The sequence below is a fragment of the Octodon degus genome, unplaced genomic scaffold (assembly GCF_000260255.1).
Source record: "Octodon degus isolate 3935 unplaced genomic scaffold, OctDeg1.0 scaffold00017, whole genome shotgun sequence".
Lineage (NCBI taxonomy): Eukaryota > Metazoa > Chordata > Mammalia > Rodentia > Octodontidae > Octodon > Octodon degus.
This window is the reverse complement of record NW_004524593.1, coordinates 19245048-19267319: the sequence shown is the minus strand read 5'-3', so window position 1 is coordinate 19267319 and position 22272 is coordinate 19245048. Positions and strand designations below refer to the sequence as shown.

Sequence of the window (22272 nt, the reverse complement as noted above, 5' to 3'; positions counted from 1 at the left end):
GATGCTAGTGTGATACTACTAATTTGCTACCACCAAAAATAGAAATAAAAAGCTTGCATCTCCATAGGTACACAGTGTCACACTTTCATTTCTATGGTCACCTATGTGCAAAAAGTAAGCCCATATATAACCCTAGCCAGAGCCAGATTAAAATCTTGGATATTTTTATAATATTCTGCTCTGAGGAAGAGGAATTGAGCTCATGACATCCCCTGCAATGTCCTGAGGTCTGGGAGCCCCAAGTGGGAAGTAAAATGTTGGGGAGCTGCAGGATGCTGGGCCCCAACACAGAGACCCCCACTACTAAGGCTTCAAACAAAGTTTCATTAGTAACAGAAGGAAATGAGAAGATGGGGCTTACAGCTGGGCTAGCGGAAGTACAGAACTCAGCCTACCCATAACAGGTTCAATTCTAACAACAGGATTAATATCCTTTACCAAATGCCATCTGAGTGCCTGCCACTATTTTAAAATTTTCCACCATTATTTCAAGATGTGTTTCAGTGTCCACACATGTAGAGTGAGGCACAGGCTGAGAAAACTCAAAGCACTGAAAAGGCAGACTCGGTGGATGGCAGGAATGCCCGGGTGGCTGTGTGTGGTGAAACCCACACCTCTGCCGGTGTGCCGGGCATACACCAATCTTACCTCCAGCCCACATGGCACCTGCAAGGAGAAACACACAGCAGGACACAGTCTGCACTCGCTGACACCAACACTCCTGAGCACAGTGGCAACACGACTCGAAAGCTCACGGACGGGCCTGACTCTTTCCTGGTCAGACTTGTAAAATTATTTGTCGAACTGTGTTTAAGTTCAAAAATGAAATGAAATCAAAATAGTTAAGGAACTGCACCTGAATTTTAATCATAGTCAGGCACATGGATATCTGATGGTATATTATGTTATTAGCTAAACAACTGAATCCTTATGAATGTTCCTTTTAAAAATAAATTTATTTGCAAGTTCAGCACTACACACACACTAGCCAACTGCTCTCCCCCTGCACTACACAGCCGTCCCTTACGGACACATTCCCTGCACATGCGATATCTCAACAGCCTTGGATTAAAGAGGAGAAAGTATTTCAGCTAAATCTGAGTTCAACACATTTTCTTTCTTGATTCCATTCTGTAGCGGACTACTCATCCCAAGTATAAAAAATGCAAGTACAATCCCAATGACACAAGATTCAAAGTCTAAAGAGGGTTTGGAGTAATCAAAATTAGTAACTGTTTCTTAATGAATAAATTGTTATTAGGTTTCAAATATTAAAAATGTCACCCTGGGCCTGCCATGCTGGCCCCTCTCAGGGGTGCACTGAGATGGTAATTGAGACTGAGCACCGTGGTACACACCTGTAATCCCAGCACTTGGGAGGCTCTAAACAGGAGAATCACTATGAATCTGATCTAGTAGTGAGACCTTGAACACACTGTAGACCCTGCCCTAAAATACAGAAAAAAGTCAACAGCCCTCTAGTTTAGATTAATTTATCAAAATTGAAGTTGCCAGTAATAATGTTGACAAATACATATATATATATATATTTGGCTAAAAGGAATTCTTGGTTTTGAAGTCTACATAAAAAATAGAGGATACAATGAAACAATTAAAAGTTTGACACTGTTATAGATGTTACAATAAAACTTTAAAATATTACCTTACTGCCCATTTCAAGTAAAAAGACCTTGGACTGGGTACATACTACTACTCGCTTTGTGTTGGTGAACCAGCGACATAGAGCTCTGAGTTTGTCCCATCATCTATGCCGACCCAAGTAGACACAAAGGTGGTCATCGTCGTTGGCATTTAGACCATCAAATAGGGCAGGGCTGAACTCTGTCCCAGAGGTGTGTGGCCAGCCCAGCAGCTAACAGGCTTTGCATATGGATGCTTCTAGGAAGGACCCTTGTCCTGGAGCTCATCTCCCACTGCTGCAACTAACTTCACCACCTCGAAGACTTCAGTACATGACTGCTAGAATGACGACTTGAACCTGAAGGTTTATGCGAAAATGCATGCACTCAGAACCTCCAGGGCTCCAAGTTCACACGCTGTAAACCACATCTTGTCTTTGAGCACAGAATACCTAGTCCACAAACTTGGTATTTTTTCAGAGCAACCATGGCGAAATCTGAGGTCCTGATATTTTAACAAGTTACCGGAGACTAAATTTCTGAGTCTCCCATATTCTATATTTAGCTTCCTATACAAAGATGGTTTTGCTTAAGAAATTTTATTAATAGCTTTAGCTGAAAATTTCCACCAAAACTTAGGAAAGGGTGGAAAAATGCTCTCATCATTTTTTTTTTTTTTTTTTTTTTTTTTTTTTTTTTAGGACAAGGTCTACAGGGTCCCACTACACAGATTGGACTCATAGTGATCTTCCTGTTTTCAGCCTCCCAAGTGCCGGGATTACAGGTGTGCGTCACCATGCCCAATCTCAATTGCCATCTCAGTGTGCCTGGGTGCAGGGCCAGCACGGCACGCTGGGGGTCGAAGCCCGGCTGCTGCACTCTGCCTAAGCAGATGCTTTAGTCCACGGAGCTCTCAGGCCCGCCCTAAGAATGCCTTCATCCTAATGCTTACTCCATTAAAAAGAGAAAACCTGAGAGCCATTTAATATCCTATTAGCTGTGGTCACTTCACAGCACCAAGCCCCTGGGAAGGAGCTGGGAGCTCAGTGAGGCCCGCAGTGTTATGCCCTCACCCTGTGGCTGGGACATCTCCCCAGTGCGGCTGGGGCTGCCTACATGGGATGCTGTCACAAAGGAGCCACCGGGCCACAAGCACAGCGTTGATGCTCGAAATTGAGCTCGAGGTGGTGTCTTTGCGGCATCTTTTCAACAGGTCAGGTCCCATTCAGCCTGCTAGTCTGTCTCTGTCAGGCGAGGACGTGGATGGCTGCGGGAGCTGGCAGAGACAGGTAGACCAACCTGCTTTGTGCTGAGGAGGTAATGCATCTTGCGGGCTTCCTTTTCTCTCTGCTTTTCCTCCCTGTCGAGCTTCGCCTTCTTCTCCTCGCTTTCCTGAATCTCTGCAAACTCCTGCAGTACCTCCCTGCACAGAAATTATGTGAAGTCATTTATGACAATACCTGTTAATGTTTTTGTTCTTTACAATAAAGTTTTCCCTGAGGAGCCCCTATCGTCCACATCCATCACAGCAGCAGCGTCATCCGTCTGCCCGCCTCCTCCATGTGCAGCCCTGAGGAAACACTTGAAGGATTAGTCAGTATTATGCTTTAAAAGCCAAATGCCTGTATGCTAAACTTACCTCATGGTCAAGGAATCGTTCACAGCAAGTGCTAAGTGCGTGCTTTTCTGCGTTACTAGTTTCTTGAAGATGTAGCTGTTGTGGATAAACAACTACCCCAAAAAAGGTCCGAATCACCGATTTCCTGTAAAGTTTGGATTTGCACTGTTGAATTCCTATTATTTCACTTAGTGAAATTCTGGGTCATTTCTAATATTGTTTTTCACCACTTTGTATTCTCTTTTGAAAAGAAAGTTTGGTTTTTTACTTACAAATCTCATTGTATATTCTGTAAAATGAGAGTCTAAGCAAAAAAACTATGGCAAGTTTTATATAGGTGCTCAATTTATTCTACATCAGTTAGCAGTTCAATAGTATGGCTAAGCAAACATACAGTAAACTGCATTTAAAAGATTGAAATTTTATTCAGTTAGAGAGATAAGTAGAATAAAAGTTAGCTAATGTGAATAAATTTGATTTTTAATGTATAATAAGCTTCATTAAAATAATGAAAATTTTCATCATTTGTGTGTGTGTGTGTGTGTGTGTGTGTGTATAACTGAGGAATCCCAATAAGAACCTCTTAAATAAGCTACACTGAAAACAGTTTGCTAAACTGTACATGATAGTACCAAATTGGAAAATAACAAATCTTTTGCTTTCATAGGACAAATTAAACATTCACTCAAAATGGTATGTTGGAATTATACCTTACCCCTTTTTAAAAATAGACATCAACCATATTGTCTAGTTCTAAAGTAAAAATTTTAACCAAATCACCTGAGTGTTTTCCTCAGATGAATCAGTGAACAGTAAGGGGGAGTATAACAAAAATCAAGACGATTCCCCTTTCCACTTGGATGGCTGGAAATATTTTTACTGGCATCTTCTGTGAAAAGCTCTGAGTACAATACTTGATACAAGGTTACTTATGAGACATGTTGACGTGTAAAAATCACCACACAAGGCTACCGCAGCAGAGCAATGTTTTTCAACATAAGATTAAATTGCAAAATAAATGAATTACTTGGAATGGCATGGCCCCATTTTGCCACCCTTCTCTTGAAAATTGCTTATTAATATGAAAAAAGGAGTCAGAAAATAGCCTGCTTCCCGTTACGCACAGTGTCTTGGGTCCCTGCACCCACGGAGGCAGGCTGGCCGCACGTGAGCATGCGCCGGCGAGCGGGCGCAGTGACCTCTCCGACCCACGGCTCAGGGCTATTATTAATCGCCAAGTAACCTGGTAAAGCCAAACAAATTTGTTTCCATTGAAAGGATCTCGATCTGTGCCTGAGAATTTGTTCTGTACCAAACAAACCTCATTAACTCTGTCCGTTTTTGACAAAGAACCAGGAGCTAGAGGGGTTGGTGACCTTTCTTTGTCCTTATGGTACAAATTTCAAGGCAGTTAGATATGAACAAATGAGAAGTTTTACCAGAAAAAAAAAAATCATATGTTACCTTAAAAATAGAATTATAAATTTTAATCTTTACTTTTCATATTATATAAAATATTAGTACTTCTATGATCCTCTTAGAAGGCTTTAAAATAATTTAGAACAACAAATGGGCTCCCATTGTGATACTCAAAATGATTATTATACAGTTGATCCGACTCCAGAGCAATAGTTGTTTTCTTAGCAATCATAAGGAAAAATGCATTTATGAAGAAGTTTATGCTGTATAAATGATTTAATAAATACAAAGAGAGGTTATATACAAAGAAAGGCCCACTACAAGCACAGAACTTGGGTGCAAAATAAAAGCATAAGCCGCCAGATTTGTAGCTAATAGATCCCACAAAGGTGCAGAGCCCCCCGCACACTGGCGCTACTGTCTGCCTTGGACTTCCTTTATGGAAATCTAAGTTCTTTCCCCACTGTTCTTCCCACTTAGGACACCAGGCTTCACTTCCTCTTAACAAAATTTATAGTCACATATGCATGAATATGTATTTTTAATTTGGTGTGTTTCTCCCCTACTAGATCCATAGAATAAAACTCCATAAAAGTAAGGAATATGTCTATGTAGTCCATGTCTTTTTGAGTGAATAAATACATAGATTTTATAGAAGTAGTCTGCACAGTAAGGCCACTTAGTCAGAGATAAACTATTTTAAAGAACTGACTCTATTGTCTGCCTGTAAGTATTTACTTACAGAATGATGGCAGAATAATGCCAGAAACAGAGAAAGAAGACTGCAAAGAGGAGCACACTATCACGCTCAGTCTTGGGCCGGATGCTTTCTCTGCAGTGCATACTTTTCGAGATCCTAGTTACGATATATTTCCCACATAAATCTACATACATAGATGCTTTCTGCCCTCCCCCACTCATGGCGAGGGTCCCGCGATGTGCTAAATATTTGTGTCCTTCAGCCTGCATAGGTTGAAGCCCAAACACAACGTGAAGGCGGTTGGAGCGGGGCCTTTTACGAGGAACTAGGCCTAGAAGCGGAGACCCTGACTGGGATTTGTGTCTGTCACTTTAGCAAGAACCCGAGACAGCTTCCTTCCTCCATCCTGTGAAGGCACAGTCAAAGGCACCCACCCGCGTACAGGAGAGGGGCCCTCGCCAGGCGCTGCTCCGGGCGCCCTTTCATCTTGGACCTCCTGGTCTCCGGCAGTGCGCCCATCCGTGTTCTGCAAGGCACCGGGCCCCTGGTGCTCTTTTCTGAACTGCCTGAGCTGGGTCCCGAAGGTCAGACGTGACATTACTCATTCTTGTACGCTTCCCATTTGCCATCCTGATACCTCTTACGAGGCATCGCTGGTACTGGCACCGGGATAGAACTCGTTGCTGGCGTCCTTTCTAACCGCTCCTCGGCCACCTGACACACGCCCTCACTCCTGATCGCTTCATTATGAGAGGGAAGGAGCCGCGCTGGGGAAAGTCTCTACTGGACAGTGGCGTGGAACCTGGCTCTTTGTGAAGGACCGTGGATCTCCAAGCACAGCCTCACTTGGAAAATGGCACGTCCGACCCCCGGGGGGCACAGGGGCTCACACTCGGGAAGCCTCGGCCACCTACAGCAGTGCAGCCGGCAGGGCCGGGAGGACGCGAAGGCTCTGTCCCTGTGCCCCACCGCGTGGAAATGCCGTGGCGAGCAGCCAGCAGGCTCCAGGGACATCACCCACTAGCCAAAGTGCTAGGATGAATCCCGACAGGACAGAGTGTGCCCAGTACTGTCACTGCAAAGGCATAATTTTCACAGAAAAATAATCTTAAGAGATTGCTTTCGAAGCACAAATGCCTAAAATTTCAAAGGGAACAATACTAGCTACATGTCTGAAATACAAAGCAAAATGCCATCATCTACTTCATCTTTAAAAACATTTCTAAGGGATTGATTTAGAGGACATTCTCTAGCGACTTCTCTGGGTTTTGATGTCAAGTCAGCATGTGCTGCAACAGCCTTCAAAAGCAAAACAGGCTGATGGCACCACTGTTCACTGCCATGTATTGTGACAAAAAATTATTTCAGTTAACTTACCGCCTAAATTGACATGGTTGAATTCTGATAGGAGGGATCAGGAAGGCTTTCCGGGGACTGATACTGGAGTTGGGAATGAACAGCAAGAAGGTGACCACCAGAGAGCAGAAGTTGACAGGCGCTGTGCTAAAACGCAGCCAGATCCTTCCTAAGACACCTGTGCCCTTTCTCGTAGGTGGTGACTGTCAGTAGCCAAGGGCAGAAATGCAGGTGACTGTGGAGACAGGCTTCAGACTCTGTGAACCTGTGCTCCATGACAATTATTTTGAGAATACAAAAAGCAAAATGGAGCCAAGCAGCCAATATTGTAAAATTACAATGCCGCCAATCTCTCTGGTTGTAGAAAGGGATCATCTGGCTGTAACAGGGGTGTAGAGGCTGGGTCTGCATAGGCCCAGTGGCAACTGGAAGCAGCGTCCAGCCTGGTATCTGCTTCTTCTGCTATTTGTCTCCTTAAACACAGGGTCAGACCTCTTCTCAGCTCTGCATGAAGACATGGTAATCACATGAGAGTGTCTAACAAAAAGCTGGTAGCATGACATTACTCTTCTCAATTTACCTAAACCACCCCACCCCCCTTCAACACTGAGGACAGAAATAGAGGCGAAGACATATTCAACATCGGCAGGGACATCCAGTCACCAGCTTTCACAACATCCTGTTCTGACAACCTAGAGCAGTGCCAGAAGTCTTTGGTAATTGTCTGAAACCTGGAGTCATTTTGAGCCCATGGAAAGCGCAGCTTGTAGGACAGCTCACCCATGAGGAGCTCACCACCTAGGCAGGAGGAAGTGCTACCTAATGAAGTCGCAGCTGCCCTAAGCAGGAGCAGAGCTTCCCTTCAAGCCATGGATTTCTCTAGAACCACCTACCAGAAGCATCCCTGAGATATGTCCCGCCGTGCCACAACCCGACTGGGGTTCCCAACCCTGCCAGCTGCACGAATCCCCTAGCCATGGCAAAACCCCAACTCTTGCTGCCTCTGTTTTCGCCTGCAAAACCTCAAGGTTCCTGTGAGCCCCTTGAAGACAGGTCTTGCATTTCCAAACCTCTTCTTCTATACTGAGTAAGCTCTTTCCCTGCCCTCACCACTGCTCAACTTCTCAATTTGCCCCCTGGTAGGGAGCAGCCTCGCCTGGCCAGTTGGGATCCCAGGGGCCAGGGCTGCTACCTAAATCCCAAGCAACACAACTGTTGTAGTATTTTATTTATCTGTTTTACATGACTTTCAAAAGCAATACATCTACAAAGATCATTCTTGATATTTTTTTCTTTGGGTTCTTTTGTACCAATTTAATTTAAAAAGAATATTTGTATAATATTCCTTCTAAATATATGTTCATATTTCAGTGTAAAATTATTTTCCTTTTTAATACTCTGGATTATATCTATAAGCAGAAGTAAACTTAGGTGATATATGTCAAACAATGGAGAGGAACAGTAAGGCCAACTACAACAACTGGCAGTAGAATAGATTTATTTATATAAGACATTGCTGTCGGGGCTCCAGCCACTTCGCAGACACCTGCTTATCCTCACAACATAGAAGGAATGGGGAAGGGTTAGTGCCACTAACAAGGTCCCTGCTCCTGGTGAATGGAGGTGGCTGTGCAGAGAGAGGCCAGGTAGGCCCCCGGGCGCCTCCTGCAGAGCAGGGGCTCCTGCCCATCACATTCTGTCTCCACTGCAAATCTTCACCGTGACAAGCTGTGGAAGAGGAGGCTCGCCCTCCTGGCTCTGTGTTTCTGGGGGAGTCCAGTGCCAGGTAGGTCAAGTTCCCATTTTGTATGAGAACAATCGCATGATCTTATTTATTTTGTGCTTATTCAAACATCACACATTGTCTCTTAGCTAAGATGTGTTAACCTCATTTTAAAACAAAAGTAATTGCTGCTGTTTCTGCACGCAACTCACTGGACACAGAGCGGGGACATCTCTAAGCTAATCTTAACACTGTCACAGAGCAGTAACAACATGCCGCAGGACGATGTCAACATATTTTAAAGCAGAGTGGTACATGCAATCTCAGAAAATGTCTAAGGAGCTTTGCGAAACTGTTCATTGACCAATTGTTTTATTACCGATCTTAGAAATCATGTCCATATGAATGCCAAAAAGAATCTGTGCCTTTCATTGTTAGATAAGAAAAGGTAACAAAATAAGATACAGAGAGCAAAATTAACTGGAGTAGCTTTCTTTGTCCATTGTTTCCCAAGAGAGGAAAAGGACAGATTGGTGAGGACAAAGGAAAGGTGAAAAATATTACAAAGGTGTGATACAAAAGTCATGTTTGTGAAATATTATTAAGGGCTGATTTCTGAATTCACTGCTTAAGTGGCAGGTTGCCACTGCATAATTTCTTCTTTATTATGAAATATATATATACTAAGATTTCCGTATAACTAACATATATACTATAATTTTCCCCAAAATTAATATTTTAAGTTTATAATTATTTAACACTAATTCAAGTGTTTAAGTTATGCTAATAATATACTCTAAAATAACTTAGTGTTTGTATTTTATGTGCTTCTAGGAGCTCTAAGCCATCATTCACTATAGAGCCCTTGGAAAGAACGGTAACAGATTATGATTCCAGATCTGCATTTCAGAAAGGTCATTAAGATAGCAATAGGTTGGGCTGAATGATCAGGGGTGAGAACAGAGTTCTAGGGAAAGGACTGGCGGGGTATCGATAACAACAGAATGGAAGACAGAAGCTTAGAATGATCCCCTTGCTTCTGGCTTGAAGTGAAGAACAGTCCTGTTTACTGCATGAAGAGGAGGAGGCTTGGGAAAAATAAGTGTTTTATATGTAAATGTGCTCACCTGAGGTGTCTGCAAGATGGCCAACAGGAAAAATCGGCAGGTATCTCAATAGATGATCAAGAGAAGCTCATGCTGGGAGAATACTCAGACTTATGAGCCACACAGGTGGTAGCAGAAGTTGCAGAAGTGGACGAGATTGTTGGGGCTGGGTGATGGCTCAGTGGAATAAGTGCTTCCCTGGTAAGCGCAAGGGCCTGAGTTCAATCCCCAGTTGTGCCAAAAAAAAGAAGTGGATGAGATTGTACAGAGTGTATAAAATGAAAAGGCAAGTGGTTGGCGTGGCAGCACTAGGGCTTCAGGTGGGCAAATGAGGTGGCAGACACAGAAAATCGAGCACATTGAGAAATGTGGAAAGGAAATCGGGAAAGGATGTGTTGGAGAACTCACAAAAGTTACTATAGAAAGGAAGAGAAAAAGTGGCCAGCAGCCTTATTAACCTTCAAAGAGGTCAAATAAGATGATGACAAATAGCCCACTAAGTAACATAAATAATTTTATAGCTGCATTTTCTCAATACCACTTCACAATAATTTGAACATTTTTCAAGTAAGACTGAAAATATTATTAATATATCAAGCACCTGCATCTGAATTAAATCTACTCTCTTTAAGCAACATGGAAAATGCATTCTGTATCCTCATCACATTGAAAAAGAAAAACGAATTTTGTTTCACGCATGTCTCGGGAAAGCAGCAGAGGAGAGAGGCGGGTGGCCACAACTGCTCGGCCATCTGCTCCTTCAAGCTGGGCCACAAAACTAAGGCCACGACCAAAGTTCAGTGTCTTGCTTTACCCCAGGCTCCCCCACAAAAGTTCTCCATGATAAAGACAGGTTTGAAATTCAGACTATCTTTTTAATTAAAAAACACACAGCAAAGACCTTGCTCACCATATTTCTCACCTTTACTCAAGATTCGTATGTCAACCTTCTTTTGGAATCAGCATGAGTGAAGGCAGTAGTGTTTCTTGGTTTGTTAATGAAACACTTCACCCCACAGTTCCCCTGACTGACCCCACTGTTGCCGTTCCCATATCTCTTCCTTCACTGTGCTCCTTCCCTCTTTTACTCTTTTCTTGTACATCCCTTTCAAATAGGTTAAAGTTCAGCGTGAAAAGAATCACATTTAAATGCAGCCAATACAAGGCAATAAGCTTTTCTTCATTTTGATTTCTTCTTGGGACTGAAGGTTTTGTTTTCTTTTTATATGCTTTGCCTTCAAAAATTTTGAAACAATAAGCTGTTAACGATAACACATTCTTGTTAAAAAAAAATAGGACATGTGAGAAAACTGATGAAATGGTTATCATTCCATATTTTAACGTGACTGTATGGGTTTTGTTATTCAATAACTGTGAGCAAGTGAGCAGGCTCTTCATAAAGCAGGAAATGCGTGCTGTATTTTCAGTTAGACACTGACATGCATTAGTATCTGAACTCTACCAAATTGATTACTGTAACTCTTATATCCTTGTACATAAAAATGAACATACTAAGAACTTGCATGTAGAGTAAACATTACACTCACTTGTCTCAAGAAAACTAAAGTGCTATTTTCTGGGCCTATTCATTAGCTCTTCTATCCGGGAGCCTGCTCCTGTGTCCAAAGAGCCACAGAGCTATGACATACTTAGCTCAGGTCGTGGCACTGTATTTTGAAAAAGAGGTGCACGGGAATGCTATCTTTGGGCAATCATACTTATTTTCCTTATTAACACAATCTCTGTGGGGCTCTACTCGTGTCCTTGAAATAGGGAACAGGGATACCATAGTATGAAAAAGTGGCAGAGCTGCTGGAGTTCATAAATTTTGCTCAGCTTTGGATGAGTTCAAAGAATCGCCATATAAGAAAAGCCTTACAGGGGGAATTTATCTGATTATGGCAGCAATAATTACCCAGCTGTTTATTGCAGATAGAGAAATAATTCATGTAGGCAATAGGCCGTGGTGGCAATGACACTCCACATTTAGTAAATATGCAAACTGTTCACTTCTAATTAACCAAGCTAAGGATGCCCTTATTAAATGTATAAACTAAAAGTGCCTTCCTGACAAGTGATGAATTGTTACAATGCACAAACTCTTGCCACAGAATTATTGGAATGAACTTGGGGCTTAACTTCATTAAGAGATCTTGTGGGGTCATTAAATGAGGATGGACAGCGGAACACGACGTGCCTGACAGCCAGAGATCTGTTAGGGCCTGACGGAGCCCACCTCTCCCCTGTCCTGCTCAACTGTTCTGATGCACAACAGATAGACTGGGGAGGCGCAGAGTTAATCTGAGTTTGAATAGGAAGGATAAATGAAATGCCCTGGCAGCCCACTTAGGGTGACTGCGTGACAGTTCACCTAGTAAGTGAACGAACTACAGGCAGGCATTTCTTCTGTCTCAAATGTCTTTTGTGTATCAAAGCCTGAGAATCTGCTACTCATTTCTCTACCTTTAAAATAACTGGCTTAATAAAAATGAAGGGTCTCATGGACTGTGTTTAACAGAAAATGTCTCTCAAAGACTAAGTGGGGGACTTTGGTTTAAGAAAAATAACAATGCAGAAATTAACCTTGACTCTGAATTTCACTTAATTTTTCCAAATAATCATGAAACAATTCACTGTCTACATTTGGTAGTTAGCTTTGCCTTAAGATATTTATTCACTTTTTTCTTTATCAAACATCTTTTCTAATTAAGGATCTTACAGATACAAGCACATAGAAGGAAGGCCTCGACTGCATGAAATGAAACTAAAATATTCCTCTTTGAATTCTAGGATAGCTGATAATGGCTATCCTTGGCTTGTTATGACAACTGAGGAAGATAATAGGTATAAAAGGATATCACCATGTCTGGTATACAGTACGTAGCCAAAAATAATCAGCAGCTTTTTAACATACTCATGGGACCAAAGCTTATCTGCTTAGATTAATTCTTAGTGTTTTCTTACCAAAATTCATTATTCTTTCTATTGCCTCTATAATACCTAATGACTACTATTTAATACCTACTATGTTTCTAGTATTGTTCCTTTAGCTCCTGAAAGATGAATTTACCAAACCCTCAGTTATACTAGACAGTCTGTCCATGCAGGTACTTTGGAAGCAGATCTGGCACCAACACTCAGAACATTGAGGTAACCTGGAAAACACTTGAGGTGACTGGTCAACCCGAAGTAGACCTCGGGGTAAACAGATCTTAATAGCCAAGCAACTTGAAGAGCTGTTTTGAGAGCTGGCAAAGGCGGTGAGTGACTTGGCTAAGGAAACACAGCCACTCACTGTGCAGCTGAGAGTCAATCTGCGATCTGGGGACACAGTCCTTGCTCTTGCTTAATGTTCTTCATGAAGTTAGCCAACATAAAGAAAAAATACGGCAAGTGCAATAAGAGAATAACTAGACGTTGAGTGAAGAGTATCTGCCAGAGTGCACTCAGTGGCAACCCCACTAGCCACTCCTCCTGAACTCCAGAGGCAGCACAGTATGCAGTGTAGGTAAGTTTGATGCTAAGCAGTTCTGACGAAGGGGCAAGAGCCCAGGCAAGGTGGACAAAGCCCAAGGAAGGAAGGTTCAGGGACTAGGACAGAGACGTAGTTGGGCAGCTCCCTTTCTGCTAACCCACACTGCTGACTGATTTGACATCTGATGAGAAAACTGGGTTATGTGAGGGTGGGGGAGCTGCAGAATGAAGACACCTAAAGGGAAAAAGTGTCTCTGAGCAGAACTTCCCGTGACACTGGTGTCCCCAAAGACAGGTGGCCAACCAGGACCCAGAGGACAGCGACAGGAGCTCAGCTCTTCAGGTCTCAGGTATGCCGTCCCGTCTCCATTGGCCTGGCGAGTGACAGAATGAGAGGGTACTAATGAGATCCAGCCTTCAGCAGGAGCACTGAGAAGAACAGGGAACGGGAGGCTCAGTTAGAGATTTTAATAAGGCATGAAGTTACCCCATGAAAGTGACTATGTTACCACATATAAATGATAAGCACTTTAAAATGAGAGAAGATATACCATTAACCAATGGAAACTGAGATTTCTAGAAATAAAGTTAACTGAACAATAGTATGTAGACTCTTTTTTAAAAAAACCAGAAATTGAACTGATAAAAAAGCTTAAATGCCTATTTAAATGAAGATATAACTTGACAAGAAAGCTGAAATTATAAAAAATATTATTTTTCTCTAAACTATGCTACCAATTTAATTTATACCCATAAAGGCCCCAAATTGAGCCAGGCAGTGTGGTGCACACCTACAGTCCCAGCTGGACCAGGAAGACTGCAAGTTCCGGCACAGAGTAGGAATTTTAGCAGAGTAAGTAAGACCTTGGGTCAAAATTACAAAAATATTTTTAAAATGGGTTGGCGATATAGTTGGGTGTCAAAGCCCTGGCTCAATTCCTACAACAACAAAAGTAAAGATATATTTTGGATCATACTAAAATGAAAATTCAGAGTTGAAGACATAGAAAGTACGGCCATCACATTTTTCAAAAATAACAGTGATTTACAGCAATTAAAGCCATGTGAAGTTATATGAGATTAAAAAAAAAAAAAAAAGAATAGGTCAGTTGGCATAGTCCAGACTTGAGAACCACAAGGAGCGTGGTGTGTGATTAAATGGCATTTAACAGTAAGAGATAAAAGCATTGGAATACTGGTCACAGAAGAAATAATCCCAATTTAAATATGCAGCCTATATCAGAAGATTGCAGAGGAATTCAATACTAAATGCTAACCAAAGAAACCCTGAAACATCAAAAGAGAATAGATATGATTGTTCGTAAAGGTTAAACACAGACAAAAGCATAAAAGAAATTAGTGATGAGTAACAGCCACATAAAGAATCAAGAGGTCAGTAAATTTCAGAATCTCTGTAAATATGTTAGGAAGACATCAGCAAACAAGGAAACATAATTTCATCACACATGAGAACGAGTTTGTTTCTGTTACAAAGAACCGACTTTTTACACATCCATAGGGGAGATGAATAAGAAAGAAATAGGCAGAGAGAACAAACATAGACAGACGAGTCCTAACTGGCCAGTAAAAGATAGTCAAGTCCCTCAATTATAAATAGGTCAAAAGATTAGAATTTTTTCCTCTACTAAAGTAGTGAAAATTAAGAACACACACACACATACACACACACATGCACGCGCTAATCAGGAAATCCAGCTTGGTAAAAGTACAACAAAAAGCCAGGGAAATTGCTCAACAGTATAAGTGCCTGCCTGGCAAGGTCATAAATTTGATCCCTGGTTTAAAAAAAAAAAAAAAACAAAGGATAAAGGAAGAAATCTTTGGCATTGATTGCATAAGCTATGGTGCAAACATACACACACACACACACACACACACACACACACACACACACACACTTATAAAGACAATTTTTTTCAATAAAGGTATTGAAAATTTTGATAAATTTATATTTATCAATGAGGAATGCTACTTGTGGCAGCTGGAAGCGCTGCCCCCGCCCTGCTCCTTCAGGGCACGTGCAGTCTCACCTACTTGGAGGAGAATTCTGTCCCAGGCCCTAGGGGAAGGCTGTGGGGGTGGGCAGACAGAGAGGCTGTGGGGGTGTGCCTGTGCCCTGCGCCTTCCCTGGGTGAAGCTGTCTAAGACTCACTCTCCGGTATTCAAAATTCATTTATCCGCACGTGCTGCGTTCTATTTTATGACCTTCATCAGTTCTCAAGTGATGTGGCCTCCAGTCTGCCTCCTCGTTTTGTCTTATTTCTCACATGGCCCAGATTGCATACAGGGAAGAACGGGACTTCATAGATTTTGCAAATCCATAGTATGATTTAGCCAATAATTATTTTCCTGACTGTCTACTATGTTCCAAGCACTGTGGTAGGTGCTAGGAGTTTAGTGATTTAGGAGGAAGGGCAGCTAGTATAAAAATAACTTCAAAAAATGTGTACAAGGTAATTCCTGAAAGGGAAATTTCAGAGAACTATTGATGTACACAATGGGAAGCTTTAATCTATTTGGGAGAGGAGAAGCAGGAATTAAAGTCTTCCCTGAAAAGGTGACATCGTAAAGAATAGCTGACGGAAAGGAATGGACCTTCCTGGTCCCATGACCTTGGAAGGAGCTTTGTGTGACCTTTGGAGGAGACCCGCGTGTGCACTCGCAGTCCCTCTTCGGATCCCAGAGGAGCTCGTGCAGTGTAGTGCAGGTGCGCACACAGCAAGCGAAAGTGCTCTTGGGGCAGGCGGGGAGAGCCGTACACTTCGCAGGCATGTGGTGCAGTCCCCGGCAAGGTAGTCAGAAGGGCCCCAGCTGAGTTTGCTGAGAAGGAATACTAAGTACTACAGAGGCCAGCACAGCCCGGGCCTGAAGAGTGATGGGAGACGCGGTCCCGGGCTCGCCACAGAAGGTTCGCCGGGCGCAGCTTCATCCTGACACATCCTGCGTGCGGGGACACGGTCTGGGCTGTGTGCCCGGGCCTCGTCCCCACGGCCCTCCGGCCCCAGCCATTCTGACGCAGTGACATCCTCAGAAAGCACAGGTGGCACAGGTGCGCGTGCGGTAAGAGTGCGAACCCCAGGGGCCCCGTGAGGGGGCAGCGAGGCGCTGGCACTGACCCCGCGCCGAGGACTCCCCGGCACAGTGCAGGTTCTCGAAAGCTCGCAGACGCTGTGGCCCACGGGGGCTGGCCGGGACCGCGAGCTCGTGCACAGATCGGATTCACCCGCGTGGTTTCTGCATGACACCCGAAGCTGCAGGCAGAAGAACTGAACGAGCTCCGGGGTCCTCAGACAATTTCGAAGGAGAAAAACTAACTGTAAAGAAACAGTCTCTGAAGAGACTAAGCTGGCCGTTCAAATAGACACACACAACAAAAACCTGTGCTGAAAGTTACTCTCCAAAGGCGCTGCCGGTACGCATGACTTGGAACAAGGATTCACATTCTTTTCACTTGTAAAAGAATCTGTGTATCTGTACCTGTTCACTATCTTTAAAATTAATTTTCTGCATGATTTGAGGTTTTAACAAATGCCTGAGAACATGCTACACGAGAAAATAATGTGGGAGGGATACAAGTATTTTCTAAGTATGTTTTGTAGTTTTTGCTAATTTCTAATTATCCGCAGTATTTCTCCTATTCTAAGCTCAACTTACAAGCTGGTTTTTTTTTTTTTTTTTTTTTTTTTTTCCTAAAAGAATTTCAATTGGTTTGAAAAATGTTACTGAGAAGACAGTAGAACTGGCAAATGCTGGTACAAATTCTGCTCAGGCCTGTGTAATAGGTACATATTTTAAATGTCTTTCTCTTAGTTTTTTTTTATTAGTAAGCTGGTTTCTCTCACTGTTCAGCATCTAATTACACCCACTGGGAGAATGAGTTCTACCTTGGAATGAAGAAGAGTGAAGGTCGGGAGGGCCTGGGAGGGGACAGGGCTGTCTCTTCCTGCCCAGGGACTGTGGAGGGCAGGCAGAGCCCAGGCGACTGGTCAGGAGGAGCATGCTACCCCAGGCTCCATCCCAGAAGCAGAAAGCTTGGCATATAGAGACACCAAAGTCAGGCACGTCTTACCCTGCTCTGGATCCTAGGAGGACACCGCTGGACAGCCAGCCCAACCTAACAAGGCTGCTCCAGCATGGTCGAGAGGCTCCGGTGGGGCTGCAGGCACAGGCTGGCGGTGGAGCACCAGAGGAACAAAGCTCTGCTCCATGCCAAGCAGCAGCAGCAGCAGCAGCAGCAGCAGCAGCAGCAGCAGCAGCAGCAGCAGCAGCAGCAAAGAACCACCATGTGCTCAGCTGGAGGGAGCTCCGTACTGACAGGTTTTCCTTGACACTCCTATCACCGAGAAGGTCCGGAAAGGCTGCTCACACATATCCTTTAAGGGATAAGTTGAAAGCCAGAGGTTTGGTCATGAAACAGCTGTGGCAAACAGACAGATGATCTTGAGTCTGACCCTGCAGGGCATCCAGCCTTGTCCAAGGAGTCATTTAAAGCTCACGGCTAGATGTCAGAGAGAATGCAAAGACAGAGATGATATGGGACATGCAACTAAGAAAAGCCACCAGTTCTAAATGGAAAGTTCTGAATTTTATTTTTATCTTTAAAATGGAAAGCGTATATATTCCAAAGGGGGATTTGTATAGACATAAAACTCCATGGATAAAATAAAATAATTCCATTACAAAAAAAAAAAAAAAAAAAAAAAAGCTCCATGGATATAAGAGGTGCTAAGTCAATGTGATTTACTGTGACTGCCCTGTATTGTTTCTGCGTGACATCGGAAGCCGCAGGCAGGGAGAACTGCACTGAATTTAAAGTCCTGAGCAGTCCTGTCCTGTGGTTCTGGGGATGACTCCATGACCTGTCAACTAAACTAAAATATAAACTATCTTCCTGCAGCACACCCAGTGCGGATGAGTGGGCAGAGAAGGGAACAACCACAACAAAAACTCCCCACTAGGATCAATGAAAAATTGGAAAGACATAGTAGTGGCTCTCGTTCACAGCAAGCAACACGTGCTGTTCCACAGGTGTCACAGATGGCCTGTCCCTCGGGCTCGCTAGTGGGGACACAGCCAAAGCACTATCGGCCTGCTATCTCCCATTACCACGTCCAAGAAGCCTGAGTGAGTTTGCATTCAGGTGAGCCCAAGCAAGAACGTTTGCTAGACCACACACCACACACATATGTGCACACACACCACACACACGTGCACATACACCACACACACACACACACGTGCACACGCACACACACACACACACTCTATGCACTGTGCACACCTCCCCTAAAAGAGCAGCGATCCCTCTCCATTTCTGCTTACACATTAGCAGACCTTGATCCGAGTTCATCTGTTTCTCACAGCAATTTACTGAAAGCTTGGAGGGAGAGATAGCACACAATATTCTGAAAAGCACTTACTGTACCAGTCAATGTCAGAGCCTCAGTTGGTAATGATCTGTATCATATGGTAGAGTAGAGGGCATTTGAAAAGGTAGATATCACATAGTAACGGTTTCCAATCTGGCACCAAACTATTTCCAATAGCCAAATTCCCATTTTAAGATCTATTTTTTAAATACCTTAGTTAAATCACATTGTCCACAACCAAGGCCCCTGGCTATCTCTAACTGCAGGGAGGTTTAGCTATGAGCTTTCTCATTTTCTAGCCTCAAAAGCAGAAAAAGTAATTTACAAAAAAATTGAAATGGGACTTAACTAGCATAGTTATTTATAGTACATGCTACAATTGAGGTAAGACAAACTGGACTTACATAAAGAGGCAATGTATTTTTGTTAAAAAAGAAATGGTTGGGGTTGGATAGTTCAGTGAACTAAAGTGCCTACTCAGGCAAGCTTAGGCAAGCACAGGGACTGCGGTTCGATCCCTGGCACCACATGTCACGCCGGCCCTGCCCACAAGGCAGGCTGAGCCGGCGACAGAATCCAGGCATGGTGGCACATGCCTGTAATCCCAGCACTGAGGAGGCTGAAGGCAGGAGGATCACTACAAGTCGGGGCTGCATAGTGAGAACCTGTAACAACCAAGTACATTGAAAAGAACAACAGTTGCACTCCAATCTTTAGATCTACCACCACCATGTCACTGCCTGAATTTATAATTTACTTAAACTCTGGATATTATTTTTATCTGTGAAGCATAAAGAATATATATGCCCAAGAGGAATTTATATAGATATAAAACTCCATGGACACTAGAGGAGCTAAGTCAACATGATTTACTGTGATTACCCTATATTCACTTTGCTGGTCTTCACTGGCAAAGTCTAAATCTGTCCATCTAAATGTTTGACATGATCATTAATTATCACATTTCTGATTACAACATGCCATATTAATCTTTCTCTTATTGTTATACATTCAGAACGTAGAGGTATGCTGAAGTAATAGCCAGAAATTTTTAATGACTGAATAATTAAAGTATTTTTTGTTACCATTTCATTAACCACTCAGTTATAATGATATTTACTTCCACTGTGCATATGTCTAAGGAGGAATATTGTCAAGCATGTATTCAATGTCAAGCTAGACATATTCTGGATTCTTAGTGTCTGGATTTCTCTCTTCCCATTTGATACTAGTTGTACTCTTAAAATGAGTTTTGCCAAAGTTCTGAAGAATTCACATGCAACAGCAATAGGTGGTCAAACACAGACACTACCCTATGGATTTTTACTTGGGTCTGCTGATCTGATTTTTGTGCGCTGCCCAAGTTAGCAGTGTGAGGGACCATGCTGGCTTCCTTCACGCTTCTGTTTCCTGGCTAATTAAAGCTAAAGTGGAAATGTGCTACCTCGATAGTTCAGTGTCTTAAAACATCTCAGTTCCGGAGAGAGGTCTCTAGTACTGTGCACTCCTGATGAAGACGGGATCTTGAGTTTCTTCACGTTTGCATTAGCCTACTGTGTGCAGTGGCTGCACAGGGCCCTCGGCCAGGGCAAGACTGCTCAAAGAGTAGGAGCATGAGCTCTTCGAGGCCTCCAGAATATCTGTACGTGCAAAATAGCTAGGATAGGTATACAGCTACTTTCTCTTAATGCAATGAGAGGAAAGATTTGTACTAAGAGTGTTTAGACAAGATATCATGTCTGATTCTTGTATATTGAATAACTACTATGAATAACCTGTTTTGAAACTGTCTCATTGCTGTTTCTCAATAAAATTAATAAAACAATAAGAGGGTGAGAGATTTGCTCATATCTTCAGAATTGAGTTTCCTAGAAACTAGAAACACTTATAAACAACAGGTTTATAGGTTCCTTTTTTGCTTTATCTTTAAAAATAAATGCACATAAACACATTACAGAGATAGCTTTTAACACAAGTATTGATATAAATAATATCAGACAGCCAGCTGCTAGTTAGCTGTTAGGTCTAGTGGGATTATGATCCCTGGAAAGAAAACACTGACAGTCACAGAGGAAATGCAATACACACAGGGAGATACTGAATTTTAAAATCTAAGAGAGAGCCAGGGAGATAGCTCAGCAGCGTAAGTGCCTGCCTGGCAAGTGCAAGGTCCAGAGTTCAATCTCTGGTACTGCAAACACAAAACAACAACAACAAAAAAGTTAAAACACTAAGAGAATTTCTCATGGTACAAGTGGAAGTTGCTCCCATAGAAGTAACAACAGGCACAGAGTCTATTTTCATGTCAAGCTGACCTAGGGATGTACAGACTTCAGGAAATCAGATACACAGCCCATTTCCTGCCTGGGTGACCGAGCCACCTGTGGACCAGGAACACACTGCAAGCAGTTCTGATGCATGCGATGCTGCAGAAACACCAGCTATCCTGTAGAAAGGCTGGCGATGCACCTTAACAGACTCTGCCTGGTAGGTTTTGGTGAGCAGCTCAATGAGTCCAAGAACTCCTTACTACAACACTTCAATTAGAATTATGCTCCTGTTAATGATAGATCAACTAGTCCTGGTTCTGTAAAGCTTTGAAGACAAACTCAGTTATTTGTGGAGCTGGTGTCCCCTTTGAGAAAAATTTCATTGTCTGAATGTAAAACAGCCTTTATGGTTCAGTGATACATATTTAAATAAGACCTTACAAGGGCCATCCAAATAGCTCAGGGGATTAAAGTGCCTGCAAGCAGGCACAGGGGCCAGGGGTTCGATTCCCAGGCCTGCCCTGCCAGCCCTACCCCCAAACCCCCTGAGACAGCAATTGAGACTGGGTGTGGTGGTGCATACCTGTAATCCCAGCTCTTGGGAGGCTGTAAACAGGTGGATCACTACAAGTCCAATCTAATAGTGAGTCCCTGAACACCCTGTAGACCCTTCTGTAAAATACAAAAAAATTAAAAAACGAAAGGTAAATAAGACGTTGTAATATTATGATGATGTTTCAATGTTTCAAAATAGCTGACCTAGAGAACTTAACTTCAAGAGGTTAAGATGCAAGCTCACAGCGACTGTGCGTGTATGAAAGCTTGACTTGCATGTATTACCACAGCCATAATGTCATGGTAATGATCATTTTATGCCATACATGTTCCTAGAAATTCCTTATACCATAAACATGTTAAATTTTTCTCATATCATCATAAAATTCAAAATGCAATGGTACACAGTAAATATAGATTTTATATCTTTGAAATATATTTATTATTGTATTCATCAAATTATCTTTGCATTTTCATGTCAAGTACAGAAACCTCTTCTGCATAAGTCTTGGAGTTTGGGGCAAGCCCTTCTGCGCCAGCAGTCTGGACCGCTTACGTCAGCCTAACAGGCAATAGCTCCAGTTTTCAGAAACATGCTAATTGTGTTGAACTTAAGTCTATCCTCTTGTTCTTACTCTTTCTCTTTTCAGAAAGTACAGTTTTCCTGTCTTCCTTTAGGCTTTCATTTTCAATCTTGGCCAACTCTTCCTGACGCCAAAGCCCTTAAGAGTCCTGTTTGTTACTGGAGTATGAGGATCATGTTTCGTCAGTGTTCCTTATAAGTAGTGGCGTCTAGCGCTTGACACTGTGCCCCTGAGGTAGTCTTTGTGAGGAGCTTTTATTTTCTGATATTTTATCATATGTGTGCAAAAGTTCAACACGCTGGAAAAAGCACCATTCTTGATGTCATGGGCTCTAGATTTCCATCACAGCTCCACCAGAACTTAGCGATTTAACATTTGGCTACACAAGGACAGGGACCACTCAATTGTGTTTATTACTTTAAGAAATATACATAGAG

The 22272-nt window shown here is 42.7% G+C and overlaps 1 protein-coding gene across 1 annotated transcript in view; it reads right to left on the bottom strand.

Annotated features, from left to right (window-relative positions):
* The window catches only part of Spata17 (spermatogenesis associated 17), a 214324-nt gene that overhangs the window by 116038 nt on the left and 76014 nt on the right, over positions 1-22272 (bottom strand). Inside the window, exon 6 of the mRNA XM_023710307.1 lies at positions 2940-3063. Within this exon, the coding sequence (XP_023566075.1) occupies positions 2940-3063 (124 nt within the window). The remainder of the gene's footprint in view (positions 1-2939; positions 3064-22272) is intronic.